The sequence below is a fragment of the Citrus sinensis genome, chromosome 1 (genome assembly GCF_022201045.2).
Source record: "Citrus sinensis cultivar Valencia sweet orange chromosome 1, DVS_A1.0, whole genome shotgun sequence".
NCBI lineage: Eukaryota > Viridiplantae > Streptophyta > Magnoliopsida > Sapindales > Rutaceae > Citrus > Citrus sinensis.
In genome coordinates, this window is record NC_068556.1 from 22,075,205 (window position 1) to 22,090,161 (window position 14,957).

The 14,957-nt window shown below is 35.0% G+C and overlaps 2 protein-coding genes across 3 annotated transcripts in view; both read left to right on the plus strand.

The window, feature by feature from the left end:
- Nucleotides 1-14,957, plus strand: part of LOC102613415 (uncharacterized) — a 49,255-nt gene that overhangs the window by 4,800 nt on the left and 29,498 nt on the right. The gene's annotated exons all lie outside the window — the stretch shown is intronic.
- On the plus strand, nucleotides 11,483-14,320 carry LOC102623382 (endo-1,3;1,4-beta-D-glucanase-like). 2 transcript variants are annotated; one of them, XM_015533632.3, is made up of 7 exons: nucleotides 11,483-11,693; nucleotides 12,120-12,141; nucleotides 12,553-12,676; nucleotides 12,974-13,064; nucleotides 13,221-13,310; nucleotides 13,530-13,630; nucleotides 13,905-14,320. In XM_015533632.3, exons 1-7 carry the CDS (start codon nucleotides 11,546-11,548, stop codon nucleotides 14,046-14,048), a joined length of 720 nt encoding a protein of 239 aa, XP_015389118.1. In that variant the 5' UTR covers nucleotides 11,483-11,545; the 3' UTR covers nucleotides 14,049-14,320. The 2 variants fall into 2 exon arrangements, with proteins under 2 accessions (XP_015389118.1, XP_006489278.1); XM_006489215.4 differs by having other exon boundaries at nucleotides 11,486-11,693; nucleotides 13,908-14,320.

A 14,957-nucleotide genomic window follows, 5' to 3' on the forward strand; every position in this document is an offset into this window, starting at 1 on the left:
TTGGAAATTGCAGAAGGAGATAGAATAAAGTCATGGATCTCTTGAAATAGATGAGGAAGATGGGGAATCACATAAACTGGAAATAAAACCCAATGATTCCGACAACCAAAATCTCAATATAAACGATTTTTTTTTCTTTTTTAGTACTCAAAATCTAGAAATATAACTACATAAACATCAAATAACACCAAAATCCACAACACAATATATTTCATTTTAGAAACTATACCAACAAAGACTATCATAGAACTCCATCACCGAAAGTTGGCTTCGACACCACAAAAGAATGAATTGTTCACTTCTTCTCGGCAGCATCTAAGGCCTTGGTCTTCTTTACACCACTGATCTTCTTAGCCATGTTCTTTGTTTCCGTCAATTGCTTCCTTGACTTCTTTGCCTTGGTATCAAGTCCATTCTTGAAACTTGCACAGAAGTGTGGCCACGGCGGGGATGTTGTGTTGCTAATGATTGATGGGTGATGATCAATTGGGCGACGACGATGATGTTGAATTCATTTGTTGAAATTTAGGCAATGAATAGGACTAAAAACGGCGGGTGTGAAATGTAGGGTTTGTTTTGTTTTTCTCATTTTGCTTTTATACTCATAAATAATAATTAACAATAACTAATTAAATAATATTTAAAAATAATTAATTAAATATTAAAATAAAATAATCTGGGTCTGGGTTCTTGATATCCGGATTTACCTAAAACAGGACCCGGACTTGGATTCGACTGGGTTCATAAAATAACATCCAAATACCAAATATATTTTGCTACGGTATGGGTTGAATCTGACCTGAATTTTCCGGGTTCATCTAGATATGGGTTATTCTACTATCCCTACATGCAGACATGCTGTTAAGTCTTGCAATTTAATAAAGTTACTTTTGAATGTGCTTTAAGGTTGTGTAGTTTAATAGCGTTACACTTTCACTCTATTAAACTTCGTGGTTTAGAAGTGTAACCGCATGAAAAAGTGAGGCCCCGTACTAGAGAAGGACTTGTTTGTGTGATTGGCGTGCTTGCCGCATTGTTGTTGAAATACTTGGAAACTCCTTGGTTGGACACAAAATATATATATATATATATATATATATATATATATTAGCATGGACCAACAACCCAAGCTCCCATCAGAACCAAATATATATTATAGTCGAAATAAGTACGCTGGAGTTGACGAAGTGATCGGCGACCTTACTTTGTGTATGAAAACTTTTTAGAAACAATATACAAAATAGAAATTTCATTTTTATTCAAAGCTCAAATGCCCAATTTATAAGAGAATGCACATAGATTACATAAAAGGAAAATAATCATTCACTATAAATTGAGGATTTCTTCTATATTTTGATACCATATTGGCCGTGATACTTGACATCTGTACATGTCACAATGGCAATAATAGTTGCCACATTTATATGCATGATATTACCTTGGTTTTGATTTATATTGGGGTTGATTGAGAAAGATATTTGGGATCTTAGTGATCTTTATCAGTGCATACTTGTAGTTTATTGTGCATGTGTTTATGTACAATTTCTTTAGTACATACTTGTACTATTAAACTATAGTCTATTGTTATAGAGACCCACGTTTTTCTGTAAATGATCCATGATAGTATTAAAAAAATTTCCTTTGTTAGTTAAAAGTAGGGGTGGCAATATGGGTCAGAAATCGTTTATTCGATTCCATTCGATGCGAATTAAATGGGTTTAGGTTTGAAAAAATTGATTCGTTAAATAAATAGGTGAATTCGATTCGATTCGCTAATTAAATGAATCGAATCTAGATTTAAAGATATGGATTCGTTTATTCATTTAGGATTCATTTAATAAACGGGTCATAAACGAATCGAATACATGTTGATTCGTTTAAAATTCGTTTCATTAAATTATTTTTTTGTCCTTCAATTTATTTGAAAATTTTTAAAATTTGAAAGTTAATATTGTAATTTAGATGACTGTGTATTTAATCTTAGAATGTGGTTTGTATTATTTGTATTTGTTGTAGGATACTAAATTTGTGGCTTTTTTATATTTTATTTTGCTTAATTTTGTTTATTAATTATTTTTTCTAAATGAATTGTAAACAATCCTGATTTGATTTAATTCATTATGGAATAGTAATAGGATAAACAAATAAATGAATCCGAATTAGATTAGATTCGTTTATTAGTTCCATTAATTGAATTAAACGAATCAAACCGAATATTCATTTAATAAACAAATCGAATCCAAATCAGTAGAATTTTAACCCAATTCGTTTACGATTCGATTCGAATTCGATTCGTTTAGTTGTTTTGCCACCTCTAGTTAAAGGGAAAGAAAAGTAAGGGTATTATTATAAAATGAATGAAAATTAAGGGTAGGGATGTAATATACTTAATAACAGTGATATCTTGAACTGACCGCTATCAACTAACTTTTATTCTTAGCTGAAGTAGCAGTTGAACTAGCGAAGCATGAGTTCATCCAGGCTGTTGTGTTGTTACATCCCTCTTTCGTAACTGTAGATGATATTGAGGGTATGGATTCATAGATTTTTTGCTTGTCAGTGTGTGTTTTTAGGCACGGAATAGCTTATAGATGAATGTGTACCCAGTAATTTACATGTAAGTCCTTATAATAGTTCTGGTCATTGCACGCAGATGGGAAAGTCTTTTAGTTTGTTTCTTTATCTTTTGTTGGACTATTCAATTGGTCTTTATTGTTGCATTGGTGTAACAAACCATATTCTTTGGTATTACTTTCAGCGGTTGAGGTTCCCATTGCAGTACTAAGAGCCGAGTTTGATCAGATTTCTCCCCTAGCTCTCTTGAAGCAATTTGAAGAGGTCTTAACTGATAAATCTGAGGTATGCATGTGTGTGTGTGTGTGTGTGTATTCCGTGATTTTTAATAATATGTATGATGTGACCATTTCAATTAAAGCAATATATCGGTAAAGTTCATTATTTGGACATGTTCTGATCTGTGCATTCGTAATGACACTTAACAGGTTCACATTGAAGTTTTATTTCTGCCTCAAGTTATCTGGACCTATAGTTAAAAGCAGTTTCGATGACTCTTTTACTTGTGATACTTGTTAGCAGGTTGATGGGTATGTGAAAATATTTCTGAAATTTTCTCACGGATGGACAGTGAGATACAATGTAGAAGACTAAAAGGATAGAATCAATCTCCTCTTTAAATTAAGATGATTCACATGATTGTGCTTGACTTTAGGAGTAATCTCTGCAGTTCCATAGACTAAGGAATCCTCTGTAACTTTCCTTTTTCAACTTCATGAACTTGTATATGTAATTGCTTGGCTTTACAGTAATATATAATCCTTTTCACAATCTCTGTCTCTGACTTTATATGGTATCAGAGCAAGCTATTACTCACACGAGTCATTGATCCTTGTCTTAATCTCTTTTTTATACTTCCACCATGACCAACGAATACTCAACAACTTCTTCTTCAAATCAAACAACTACCAACATCTCCCTAAACCTAAACAACCTTATAGCCATCAATGTAGCCAACCAACTTCCTCTAAAGTTGACTCCTTCGAATTATTTCTCATGGAAATCACAGTTCGATGCCTTGCTCTATGGGTATGATTTAGTTGGGTATATTGATGGAACAAATCCTTGCCCTCCCTCACATATTAAGAATGATGGCAATAAAGTCTTAAATCCTGAGTATATTCTTTGGACAAGACAAGATAAACTCCTTCTGCTTGGCATAATTGGCTCTCTTAGCCACAAAGTTGTCCCTGTGGTTCGATCATGCAAAACTTCTGCAGAAGCCTGGACACGTTTAGCAAAAAATTATGTCAATTCTTCATCCTGAAGAACCATGGGGTTAACAGAACAACTCACCCTCATTAGTCGAGGCTCACAACCAGTAGTCGAATATCTTGCTACTATTCGCGACATTGTAGATGAATTGGCTTTAATTGGAGCACCTATTCCAAATCAATACCTTATTACTCACACTCTCAACGGCGTGGGTCCCGAATTCAAGGAACTTGCAGCTGCCGTGCGGGCGAGAGATACCATGATCAACTTCGATGAACTTCATGACAAACTTGTCAAATATAAATCCTTTCTCAAACGAGAGGAACTTCGATCTGCTGGAAATCTTGGGAATATCATTGCCAATGCTACCCATTTCTCTTCCTCAAAAAATGGTAATCAATTTGGCAAGAAAAACTTCCAAAACAACAAAGGAAGCCAGAGCCAACGACAACCCAATTTTGGAAATCAAGGCAGCACCCTTGGAAATCAAAGTAATAATTTCAATTCAAATAATTTTGGAAATCCAAATTCGAGCAAGAATACCACTGTGATTTGTTAATTTTGTGAGAAACGGGGACACACTGCACGCCAATGCAATGCTGCAAAGAAATTATTTTTTACAACCTCAGCACCTACTGCAAATCCAACCACTACTTCCAATAACATGGCATCTAATTGGTTGGTGGATTCTGGAGCATCTCATCATGTCACTTCCGACATTCGCAACCTATCTCTTCGTCAACCATATGAAGGCCCTGATGACATTGTAATCGGTGATGGCACTGGTCTAAATATTACACATGTTGGCAAGTCCACTATTTCCACTCCATCTCACTCATTTTCACTTTCGAATGTTTTGTGTGTCCCATCTATGAAGCAAAACTTAATATTTGTCTCACAATTTTGTAAAACAAATAATGCATCTATTAAACTTTATCCCTCTTCGTTTTGTGTGAAGGATCTAACCACGAGGGCACTACTCGCGAAGGGACGGAGCAAGAATAATGTCTATGAATGGTCTGCTGGAGATGTCTCTACAAGTATGATGAAGCAAGCTTGCATGAGCATTAAAGCCTCTCTTAACAATTGGCGTGATAGACTTGGTCACCCATCAACCAAAATTCTCCACCAAGTTATCTCCCAAAACAATCTCCCAGCCTTTTCTAAGTCATCATTTTGTGATTCAAGTCAGTGTAATAAAAGCCATAAATTACCCTTTGGCAAGTCTAGTTTAAAGAGTCATCATCCTTTAGATCTTATTTACACTGATGTATGGGGTCTTTCTCCAATTAGATCAATGGATGGTTTTTCTTATTATATTATCTTTGTAGACCATTTCACCAAATATTCATGGTTATTTCCTTTAACATATAAATCCGATGTCTTCTCCATTTTTCCAAAGTTTAAGGTCATGGTTGAAAAATATTTTAAGTCATCCATTAATACAATTTATACTGATGAGGGAAAAGAGTATCAAGGTTTGAAAACAGTTTTTGAAACTCATGGAATCCAACATTTGGTTTCACCTCCTTATACACCTCAGCACATTGCTTCTGCCGAACGCCGTCATCGCCATATTGTCGAAACTGGCCTTACAATGCTTCATTGAGCATCATTGCCTTTATCTCTTTGGTCATTTGCCTTCAAAACTACTATCTATCTAATAAATCGACTTCCAACACCTATCCTACAAAACAAATCACCCTTTGAGTGTTTATTCCATTCATCTCCCAATTATTCTAAATTAAAATTTTTTGGGTGTTTATGTTATCCATGGCTTCGTCCATATAATACACACAAACTTGAACAACGGTCAAAAGCCTGTCTATTTCTTGGGTACTCTAATTTACACAATGCATATATTTGCTTTGATCCCATTGACCATAAATTCTATTACTCTCGGCATGTCCAATTCGAAGAAAGTATATTTCCATCTATGTCTACATGCACAAATCATGATAAAGTCAATAACCATACTCTTTCCAAATGGTGTTCCAAATATACGTCTCCATCAAGTCCTTTATTTTCCAATTCCGATTCTCCCAATTTGGAAAATTCTCTCAGGCAGCCAATCCCCCAGGATCCCAATATTCCTATTCCTAAATTTCGTCCCTTTCACACTCATCCCCCCATTTCACATGATCCTTTTTCCATGAATACTCCAAATTGCCCAACTTCTACCACCTTTCATAGTCAATCCCATGATTCACGTGAACCAACCTCCATGCATAATCTAAATATACCTTTATCAATTGCGTCTAGCCCCACACAACCATCCCCTCCAAATTCCAATACTCATGAATCCATGCAAGTTTGTGACATCCCGCTTGTCGATGATCAATCTCTGCCAACTACCACTCCCGAGACTTTATTGAACTCCTCCATCCATGAGTTGCTCCTTGGTAATAATTCTTCTCATCCAATTGAAAACACCAACACTCCACATCCTTCTCATCCAATGCAAACACGCTTAAAAAAATAATATTTTCAGGCCAAAAACTATATTCACCCTTACTGCGACAAAGCATCTTATACCATTATCACTAGAACCAACCTCTGTCTCCCAAGCCCTTAAACAGAAAGAGTGGACAAATGCTATGCGTGAAGAGCTGCATGCTCTTGCCAAAAATGGAACATGGGATCTAGTGCTTCGAGAATCTCATCACAATGTGGTTGGCTGTAAATGGGTTTTTCGAATCAAACGAAATCCTGATGAGAGTGTTGCTAGATATAAGGCTCGTCTAGTTGCCAAGGGATTCAATTAACGTCCTGGTTTAGATTATACTGAGACTTTTAGTCTAGTGATAAAACCCACAACTATTTAAGTTGTTCTATCTATTGCAATCTCATCTGGTTGGCCAATTAATCAACTAGATGTCAATAATGCCTTTCTTCATGGGCATCTTGATGAGGAAGTTTTCATGTCTCAGCCACCCGGTTTCATTGACCCCTCCCGACCTCACCATGTATGCCGCTTGCAGAAGTCTCTTTACGGCTTAAAACAAGCTCCTCGCGCTTAGTTCACCGAGCTTAAGAACTTCATTCTATTTCAAGGTTTTGTGAACTGTCACTCAGACTCTTCTTTATTTGATTATACTAACAAATCTATCGTGTTTATTTTTTAGTTTATGTAGACGACTTGTTAATCACAGGCAACTCTATAACTCTCATTCGCCACGTCATTACCACTCTCTCTCACAAGTTCTCAATCAAAGACCTTGGGCCATTGAATTTCTTTTTGGGTGTAGAGCTGATTCCCACAAGTAATGGATTATTTCTTTCTCAACAGAAATACATCCGTGACTTACTTGCTCGATTCAACATGGAAAGTATCAAAGAAACAACCACTCCTCTTAGCTCCATTACTCACCTCATCCTTAATGATGGCTCTCCCCCAATTGATGCCTCTCGATATTGCAGCTTAATTGGAGGAATGCAATATTTATCTCTCACGTGTCCTGATGTTTCCTATGCAAGCAATAAGTTAGCCCAGTACATGCACTCTCCGCGTCAAACTCATTGGACAGCAGCAAAACGGCTACTCCGATATCTCAAACACACTATTACGTATGGTCTTTATCTCCACCGTCATCGACAACTAACCTTGACAGCTTATTCTGATTCTGATTGGGCAGGAAACCGAGATGATTGCACATCAATATCAGCATATATCATTTTTCTTGGCGGTAACCCAATTTCTTGGTGCTCTAAAAAATAACGGACAGTTGCTTCAGCAGTAGCCGAACTTACATGGATTACAAATCTTCTCAGTGAGCTACGTCTCCAACTCCCTCTGCCACCTCATCTATTATGTGACAATATAGGTGCCACATACTTGTGTGTCAATCCGGTATTTCATTCACGGATGAAGCATCTTGCCCTCGACTATCATTTTGTGCGTGAAAAAGTTTCAGCTAGCTCTCTCCAAGTTGCTCATGTCTCCACCAACGATCAACTAGCGGATGTCCTTACAAAACCATTAGCTAAGTCTCGTTTTGCCTTAATTCGATCCAAGATTGGTGTCATTGATGGCACCATCTTGCGGGGGCATAAAAGGATAGAATCAATCTCCTCCTTCAATTAAGATGATTCACATGATTGTGCTTGACTTTAGGAGTAATCTCTGCAATTCCATTGACTAAGGAATCCTCTGTAACTTTCCTTTTTCAGCTTCATGAACTGGTATATATAATTGTTTGGCTTTACAGTAATATATAATCCTTTTCACAATCTCTGTCTCTGACTTTATAAAGACAAATCTGCTGTGAAGTGTGTTGGAGAAAAATCAGGTTTTTAAAATTTTATAAAACCTTTTAAGGACCGCTCTCATATAATATATAGGAATACGTAATCCAGAAATCGTACCTTGAAAATCCGAGTTGGCTTTTTCCGCTGAAGTGATTTAGGATCCTAGATCACGATCCGCAACCACTACTCCTGTTAGATCACGATCCGCCACCACCACTCCTGTTAGATCACGATCCGTCACCACCACGCTTGTTAGATCACGAACTGTCACCAATGATCTTCCAGGTTATGACTCAGGTTCGATCTGCACTTGACGTGTCGGCGCCTTTATCACTACCAAAGCAACTAGCACGAGAAAATTTTTCTCTCAACAATAGAGAGAAAAATATTTTTCTCTAATCTGTATAAAGTGGCTACCACCTCTTCTTTAGAGAAAATAAGCCTTTTATATCACCTTTTAGTGAAAAACCTAGGCTCCAAATAATCAAAAACAAAATCCACGTTATTTGCTTTTTCAACAGGGGACCCACCTTGTAAAATAACATAAGGCCCTTTACACAAAAGCTAATTAAATGGAGCCTCCCACTAAATGATATATTTAGTCTTTTGACCCAAATAGCTAATTATCTTACTTATTAGTCCAGTAGTAGTGCAGTCAATTAAATGAGCTAACCTGGGGATCATTTGGGAACATACAATAGTGGCTACAATAATTAGGTCTGTAATTAAACTAGCCCAATTATTTAATTCCAAATCTACTCCACTAAAATATTGGAACTGACTTCCATAATTGTATGCTCGAATAATAATTCGTCCCAAGCCACATTGATTTCTTTACTGCACAATCCTTTGTACCACATCGTTAATTAAATTGATATCTCAACTGTCCAATCAATTTAATAACATCTTATTCCTTGATCCTTACTGGTTTTCTCTAATGATCATTTTCAACATACTAAATATGTTGACACACTCTGGCCAGAGAATTCTATTATCAAGTGCCGAAAACCTATCAAGAGATGTGTTGTACGAATTCTATATTGTTAATCCATAACTCCAATACTCATAATTGCTCCCACCAAGATACCAGGTAATCTTGACCACAAGGATGTGTCGTGCCCATTGGTAACTCAAATGGAATAACAATTACAATCATGAAATCATAATTAACTCAAGATTAAGATTACAGTAAAATCAACGCCTATGAGATTTAATAAGTCTGACAGTTATTACAAAATTAATTAAATCTCGTATGTGATCCTGTTCAATGTAGTCGTACTACATCAATAAATCCATACATGATTAAGACAAATCATTCAATGAATTTATTACAGTCTATACCTAAATAAAGTGCCCAACTTTATTTATCAACTGCGAACTAAATTTATTTAATCATAAGATAACTTGTATTTATGTCTTCTGTGAATCCACATGGTGATCACATAAATACATATAATATGATTAAATGAACTTTAATACAAATATTAATGCAATTAAGATATTTGAATAAAATACCTCATTTATTTTATTAATCAGAAAAATTATTTATTACAATTAAATAAACACATATGCTTTTAAAGAGCATATTTTCCCAACAAAGTGTGCAGAGGAAGCTCATCAAAATATGCTGGAATGGTTTGCCAAGTACGTCAAGCGAGGGACCTCATGGAATGGATTATTGTACTGCTCCATGTGTGTAAACCTTGGAACTCTAGTTGATAGTTATTGTATCTGATGAAGGATTGTATAAGTATGTCAACATTTAGTGTGCCTGATGTTCATGTAATTAAAATTGAATAAAACATGTATGATACGATGAATGAAAAGTTGGCACCGTATGTGGTCAGGCTTTTGCTGAAGGTTCTTTGAAAAAAGAAACAATATTTTATTCAATTGTTTAAAAGTTCATTTTGTTTAACTTGTTTTAATATATTTCTTGAAAATAAATGTAGTGATACTTTAATCAATTTTTCTTTAAGTGTTAACAATTTTGACTATACCAGAGATAGCATATGTTGTTAATAAGCTTAGTGAATCTCTTACGTGTCCTTATAAGTTGTATTGGTAGGCTTGCAAACAGAATAGAAGTTCTGGCCTATACGAATGCTGATTGGGCATGTGACCTTGATGATCGACGTTCTGATGATGGTTATTTTGTGTACTTAGGCAACAGCCTAGTATCATGGTCTTCTAAAAAGTAATTTATTGTTGCTCTATCAAGTTGTGAATCTGAACATCAAGCCTTAGCAAGTGTGCCAACAGAGTTAATTTGGTTGACATCTTTGCTTACAGAATTGCATATGAAACTAATTCATATGCCAGTTGTTTGGTGTGATAATGCAGGTGCAGTAACTTTGGCTTCTAATGTAGTTAATCATGGCAGGACAAAGAACATTGAAATTGGCCTACACTTTGTATGAGAAAATTTTGAATAAAGATATTGAGATTCGTTATATATGCGCTGAGGATCAAACTGTAGATATATTTAGTAAGCTGTTAACCTTTAGTCAATTACACTTTCTAACCTCCAGGCTAAATGTGCAAAGCAGACGTTTAGGCTTCAGGGGATGCTAGAAAGCCATACAAGTTCAGGGCCTAGTAAGCAATTTATCATTATAAGGCTCATGGGCATATATTACCCAGAATATTTGGACGGTAACAGTTCTGTTTGGTCCATGCCAAGAAAACAGTCAATTTATGTATTTATTTACTTTTTTAAACGATTCACATGGACTGATGATGGACACACGAGAACCTCTAAACTCTTAAGTTGCAATAGAAAGTTAAAAAAAAGAAAAAAGGCGTAAGGCTATTCTTAATCGCAATTTAATTGCTCGCCCACAAAGCACCATCTATAAGAGTTATAACCATAATCAGGATTCAGTTATTTTATCATCCTTTTGTTTTAGTTCCAGAGAGAGTTCATTAATTTTCAATTGTTTGTTCAATCGATGGGAAAACGAAGTAATAAGATGCCAGACCTTCCGGTGGAAATTATAGTGGAAATCATAAACTGATCTGAAATTATTTGCGTATCTGATTACAGACACTTTATAAAGAGGATAAATATACAACTTACAATAGAAGTTACAAGAACACAAGTTTAAAAGAAAATAAACAGTGCATTTTTATCACAACAATTAAACTTACAATCTGCTAACTCAAGCTAACTTCTCATCCACAAGTCCTCCTATTTGTCACCAACATTTATTATGCATTTTTTCATTTTGTGTGAAACGTGAAAAGTGAAATGAAGCCCTACATGGACAAGCTGACGCCAAGATGATGCGATGTACTTTTCTTACTTTATATGAGATGCGAAGCACTTTTCTGAACTTTATTGCACCAGATGACTCGTTGCACCAGATTATTCGTAATACCTCTGGTAATTGTTCTGGAGATAACTCACTAGAAGTCGATATATTTCTAGGTCCCTCTAGCGATATATATATATATATATATATAGTATTTTGCAGACAGGAGTTTAAGGTTAAACAGAACAAACGAGATGTCAGGTCCTCAGTGTTGTGCGAATCCACCAACATTGAACCCAACCGCTGGAGGAGGCCACGTTGAGAACCTTGGTGGACTTAACGCCTATGTCAATGGCTCTCCTCACTCAAAACTTGCTGTTCTTCTTGTCTCCGACGTTTATGGTATTTAACCCATCTCATTACATCTCCTCATTTTTTCCTTTTTTTACATCAAAGTATAATCTGGGTTGTTTCTGTTCGAGCAATATGTTGTCGTTTGGGTTGCTCTTGTTTGAGTATTTTGCTTGAGTTTTGTAATTGTTTTTATGTGGGTTTGCTTTGTGGTTTTGAAATGGTTAATGGGTAATCTTCAGTTCTTTATTTTGTTTTTTTAACCTAAATTTACCATCTATATGGTTGTGTTTTTTATTTTTCCCCTTTTTTTTCTTTGTTTGTCTTTTTTATGAAAATTTTATTGATACCTTAAGTAGATGTAGATTGCACATCACGTGTTTGATTTCCTATTGATCATACACCTATGTTGTTCAACCTTTTTTCTGTTTACTACTATTTTTATTTTTTTTACTTTTCTTTTGCCTCGTCCTGCAGTATATGAAGCTCCAAACTTGAGGTATGGCTTGCTATAACAACTTATTGATGCGTTTTTAAAAGCTCTGTTTGATATATGATTCTGCTTTTCTTTTTTTTCTTTTTTGTTGTCTTTCCTATTAATTTCCTTTTGTGCTAACACCTTTAATGGATTGAGAAAAATTCATGCGGTTTGGACCTTAACTCAATCGTGAAAGAAAATTTATTTGTCTTGTCAGTGTAATGATTCTGAAATTACTAATCCAGTGAAGCATATTTGAAGATGCTAATAGAGGATTTACTGATGGTTTTGACAATGACTTGGGGCTAGCAGTGTTGTGAGTTGGCATCTACGTATATAAGATATATGTGATTATTTGCTGATTTGCCATTAAAATGTTACCCTGTGCTTTTTTGGGAGCTAACATCAGATATCAGATGCTTTAAATTTAAGGAAGCTTGCGGACAAGATTGCTGCAGCTGGATTCTATGTGGCAGTTCCTGACTTCCTTCACGGAGATCCTTATGTGCCTAATGCTGGAAGAACACTACAAGATTGGATTAAAGATCATGGAACGGTTGGTTCTGTACTTGTGATACTCTACAAAACTTATTTGACCATTTAATTTTGTTGCATGGGGCCGTTTTGATTTCGTCACTCTTAGTGCTGTTATATATTTTCATATTTTGAGCTGTCTTGATTGGTGAGTGGATTGGATCTAGCTACCCAATCGGTCTATTGTTATTAATGTACTAATTCTGAACTACATCGTTGTATACACTGTTCTAATATGACGTATTGAATCTATATGTTGTGGTTGGTCCCTCGTGTTAAACTTTTCAGTGACTGGGCTAGCCATTTATTTTTCTTATAGGATAAGGCATTTGAAGAGGCAAAGCCAGTTATTCACGCTATTAAGAGCAAAGGTATAACTGCAATTGGTGCTGCAGGCTTCTGCTGGGGTGGTAAGATACATGTTTTCCCTTGCTCATGTATTCTTTTCATGATGGTTTCATTATCAAGTCTCTCATATTTCAACTAGATAGACTTTGAAGGTATAAATCCTTGATTTTCACCATTGATCATTGAACTGACCGCTATTAACTAACTTTTATTCTCAGCTAAAGTAGCAGTTCAACTAGCGAAGCGCGAGTTCATCCAAGCTGCTGTGCTGTTACATCCCTCTTTCGTAACTGTAGATGATATCAAGGGTACGGATTCATGGATTTTCCCCCTTTCAGTGTGTGTTCCTAGGCGAGAAATGCTTATTGTTGAGTGTACACATAGTTTACATACAAGTCTTTATAAAAGTTATGATTATTATATTGCATGCGGATGGGAAAGTGTTTTAGTTTGTTTCTTAATCTTTTGTTGGACTATTCATTGTTTTATTTGGTGTAACAAACCATATTGGTTGGTATTGCTTTCAGCGGTTGAGGTTCCCACTGCAGTACTGGGAGCTGAGTTTGATCAGATTTCTCCCCCAGATCTCTTGAAGCAATTTGAAGAGGTCTTAACTGCTAAATCTGAGGTATATATATGTATATACATAAATTCAGTGCTTTTTAATAACATGTACAATGCGACCATTTTTTCTGTTTTTCCATCAATTTCGAGAGCTCATCTTCCATTCCAATAAAAGCAATATATCAGTAAAGTTTAATTTATCTGGACCTCTTCTGTTCTGTGTATTCGTAACAACACTTAACAAGTTCACATCAAAGTTTCATTTCTGCTTCAAAGTTATCTTGATCTATGGTTAAAAGCAGTTTCGATGACTCTCTTATTTGTGATATATTTGTTAGCAGGTTGATGGGTATGTGAAAATATTTCCAAAAGTTTCTCACGGATGGACGGTGAGATACAATGTAGAAGACAAATCTGCTGTGAAGTGTGCAGAGGAAGCTCATCAAGATATGCTGGAATGGTTTGCCAAGTATGTCAACTGAGGAACCGCATGGAATGGATTATTGTGCTGCTTCGTGTCTGTGAACCTTGGTACTCTCGTTGATAGTTATTGTATCTGATGAATGATCGAATCAGTACTATGTCAACATTTAGTGACATAGTGATATTGAATAAAAATATACGTGATATGATGAATGAAAAATTGGCACCGCATGTGGTCAGGCTTTTGCTGAAGGTTCTTTGTGGCGCTGGGCTTGCGCCCCTTCTTCATTTGAAAAAGAAAATCTATTATTTGAAAATTCATTTTGTTTAACTTGTCTTAATATATTTCTCGAAAATATATGTAGTGCTGCTTAACTCTAATCAATTTTGCTTTAAGTGTGAATAATTTTGATGAATTTAGGCATATAGCTTCTCAAATAAAGTTTATTCATTTAGGATTTTTATTAGGTTTTCAGTTAAAAAAAATTAGTTGTTTACTCATTAATTAAAATTTATAAAATTATATTAATAGATAATTTTGAAAATTATAATATGAAAACAATGAAATAAAAGTGTAAATAAATAATGAATATTTTAGACAACTGAACTTTTTAAATAGGCTATAAGTTGTTTATTTTTTTTAAATCTCTTTGAACTTTTATTAGTAGATGTAAAATAATTTATTTAGTTCTTAACATAATAATATTTATTCTGAAAATAGAAATAAATACTCATAAATCATTTTGAAAAAAATTAAGAGTAAATAAATACTAATGGTTGTATTATAAGTTATACTAAATAAATATTTAAACTTATAAAATTCCATAATTTATTAACGACTCATGAATTAGTGGGTATAAGGATCTGGAACGCTAGTCAAATAAAATTATTTGCAAAACCAATTGGTCAAATTAAGAAATTAACAGGTTTCTGTCAAAGTTAAAAAATGTTATAATGCTGATCGTTCT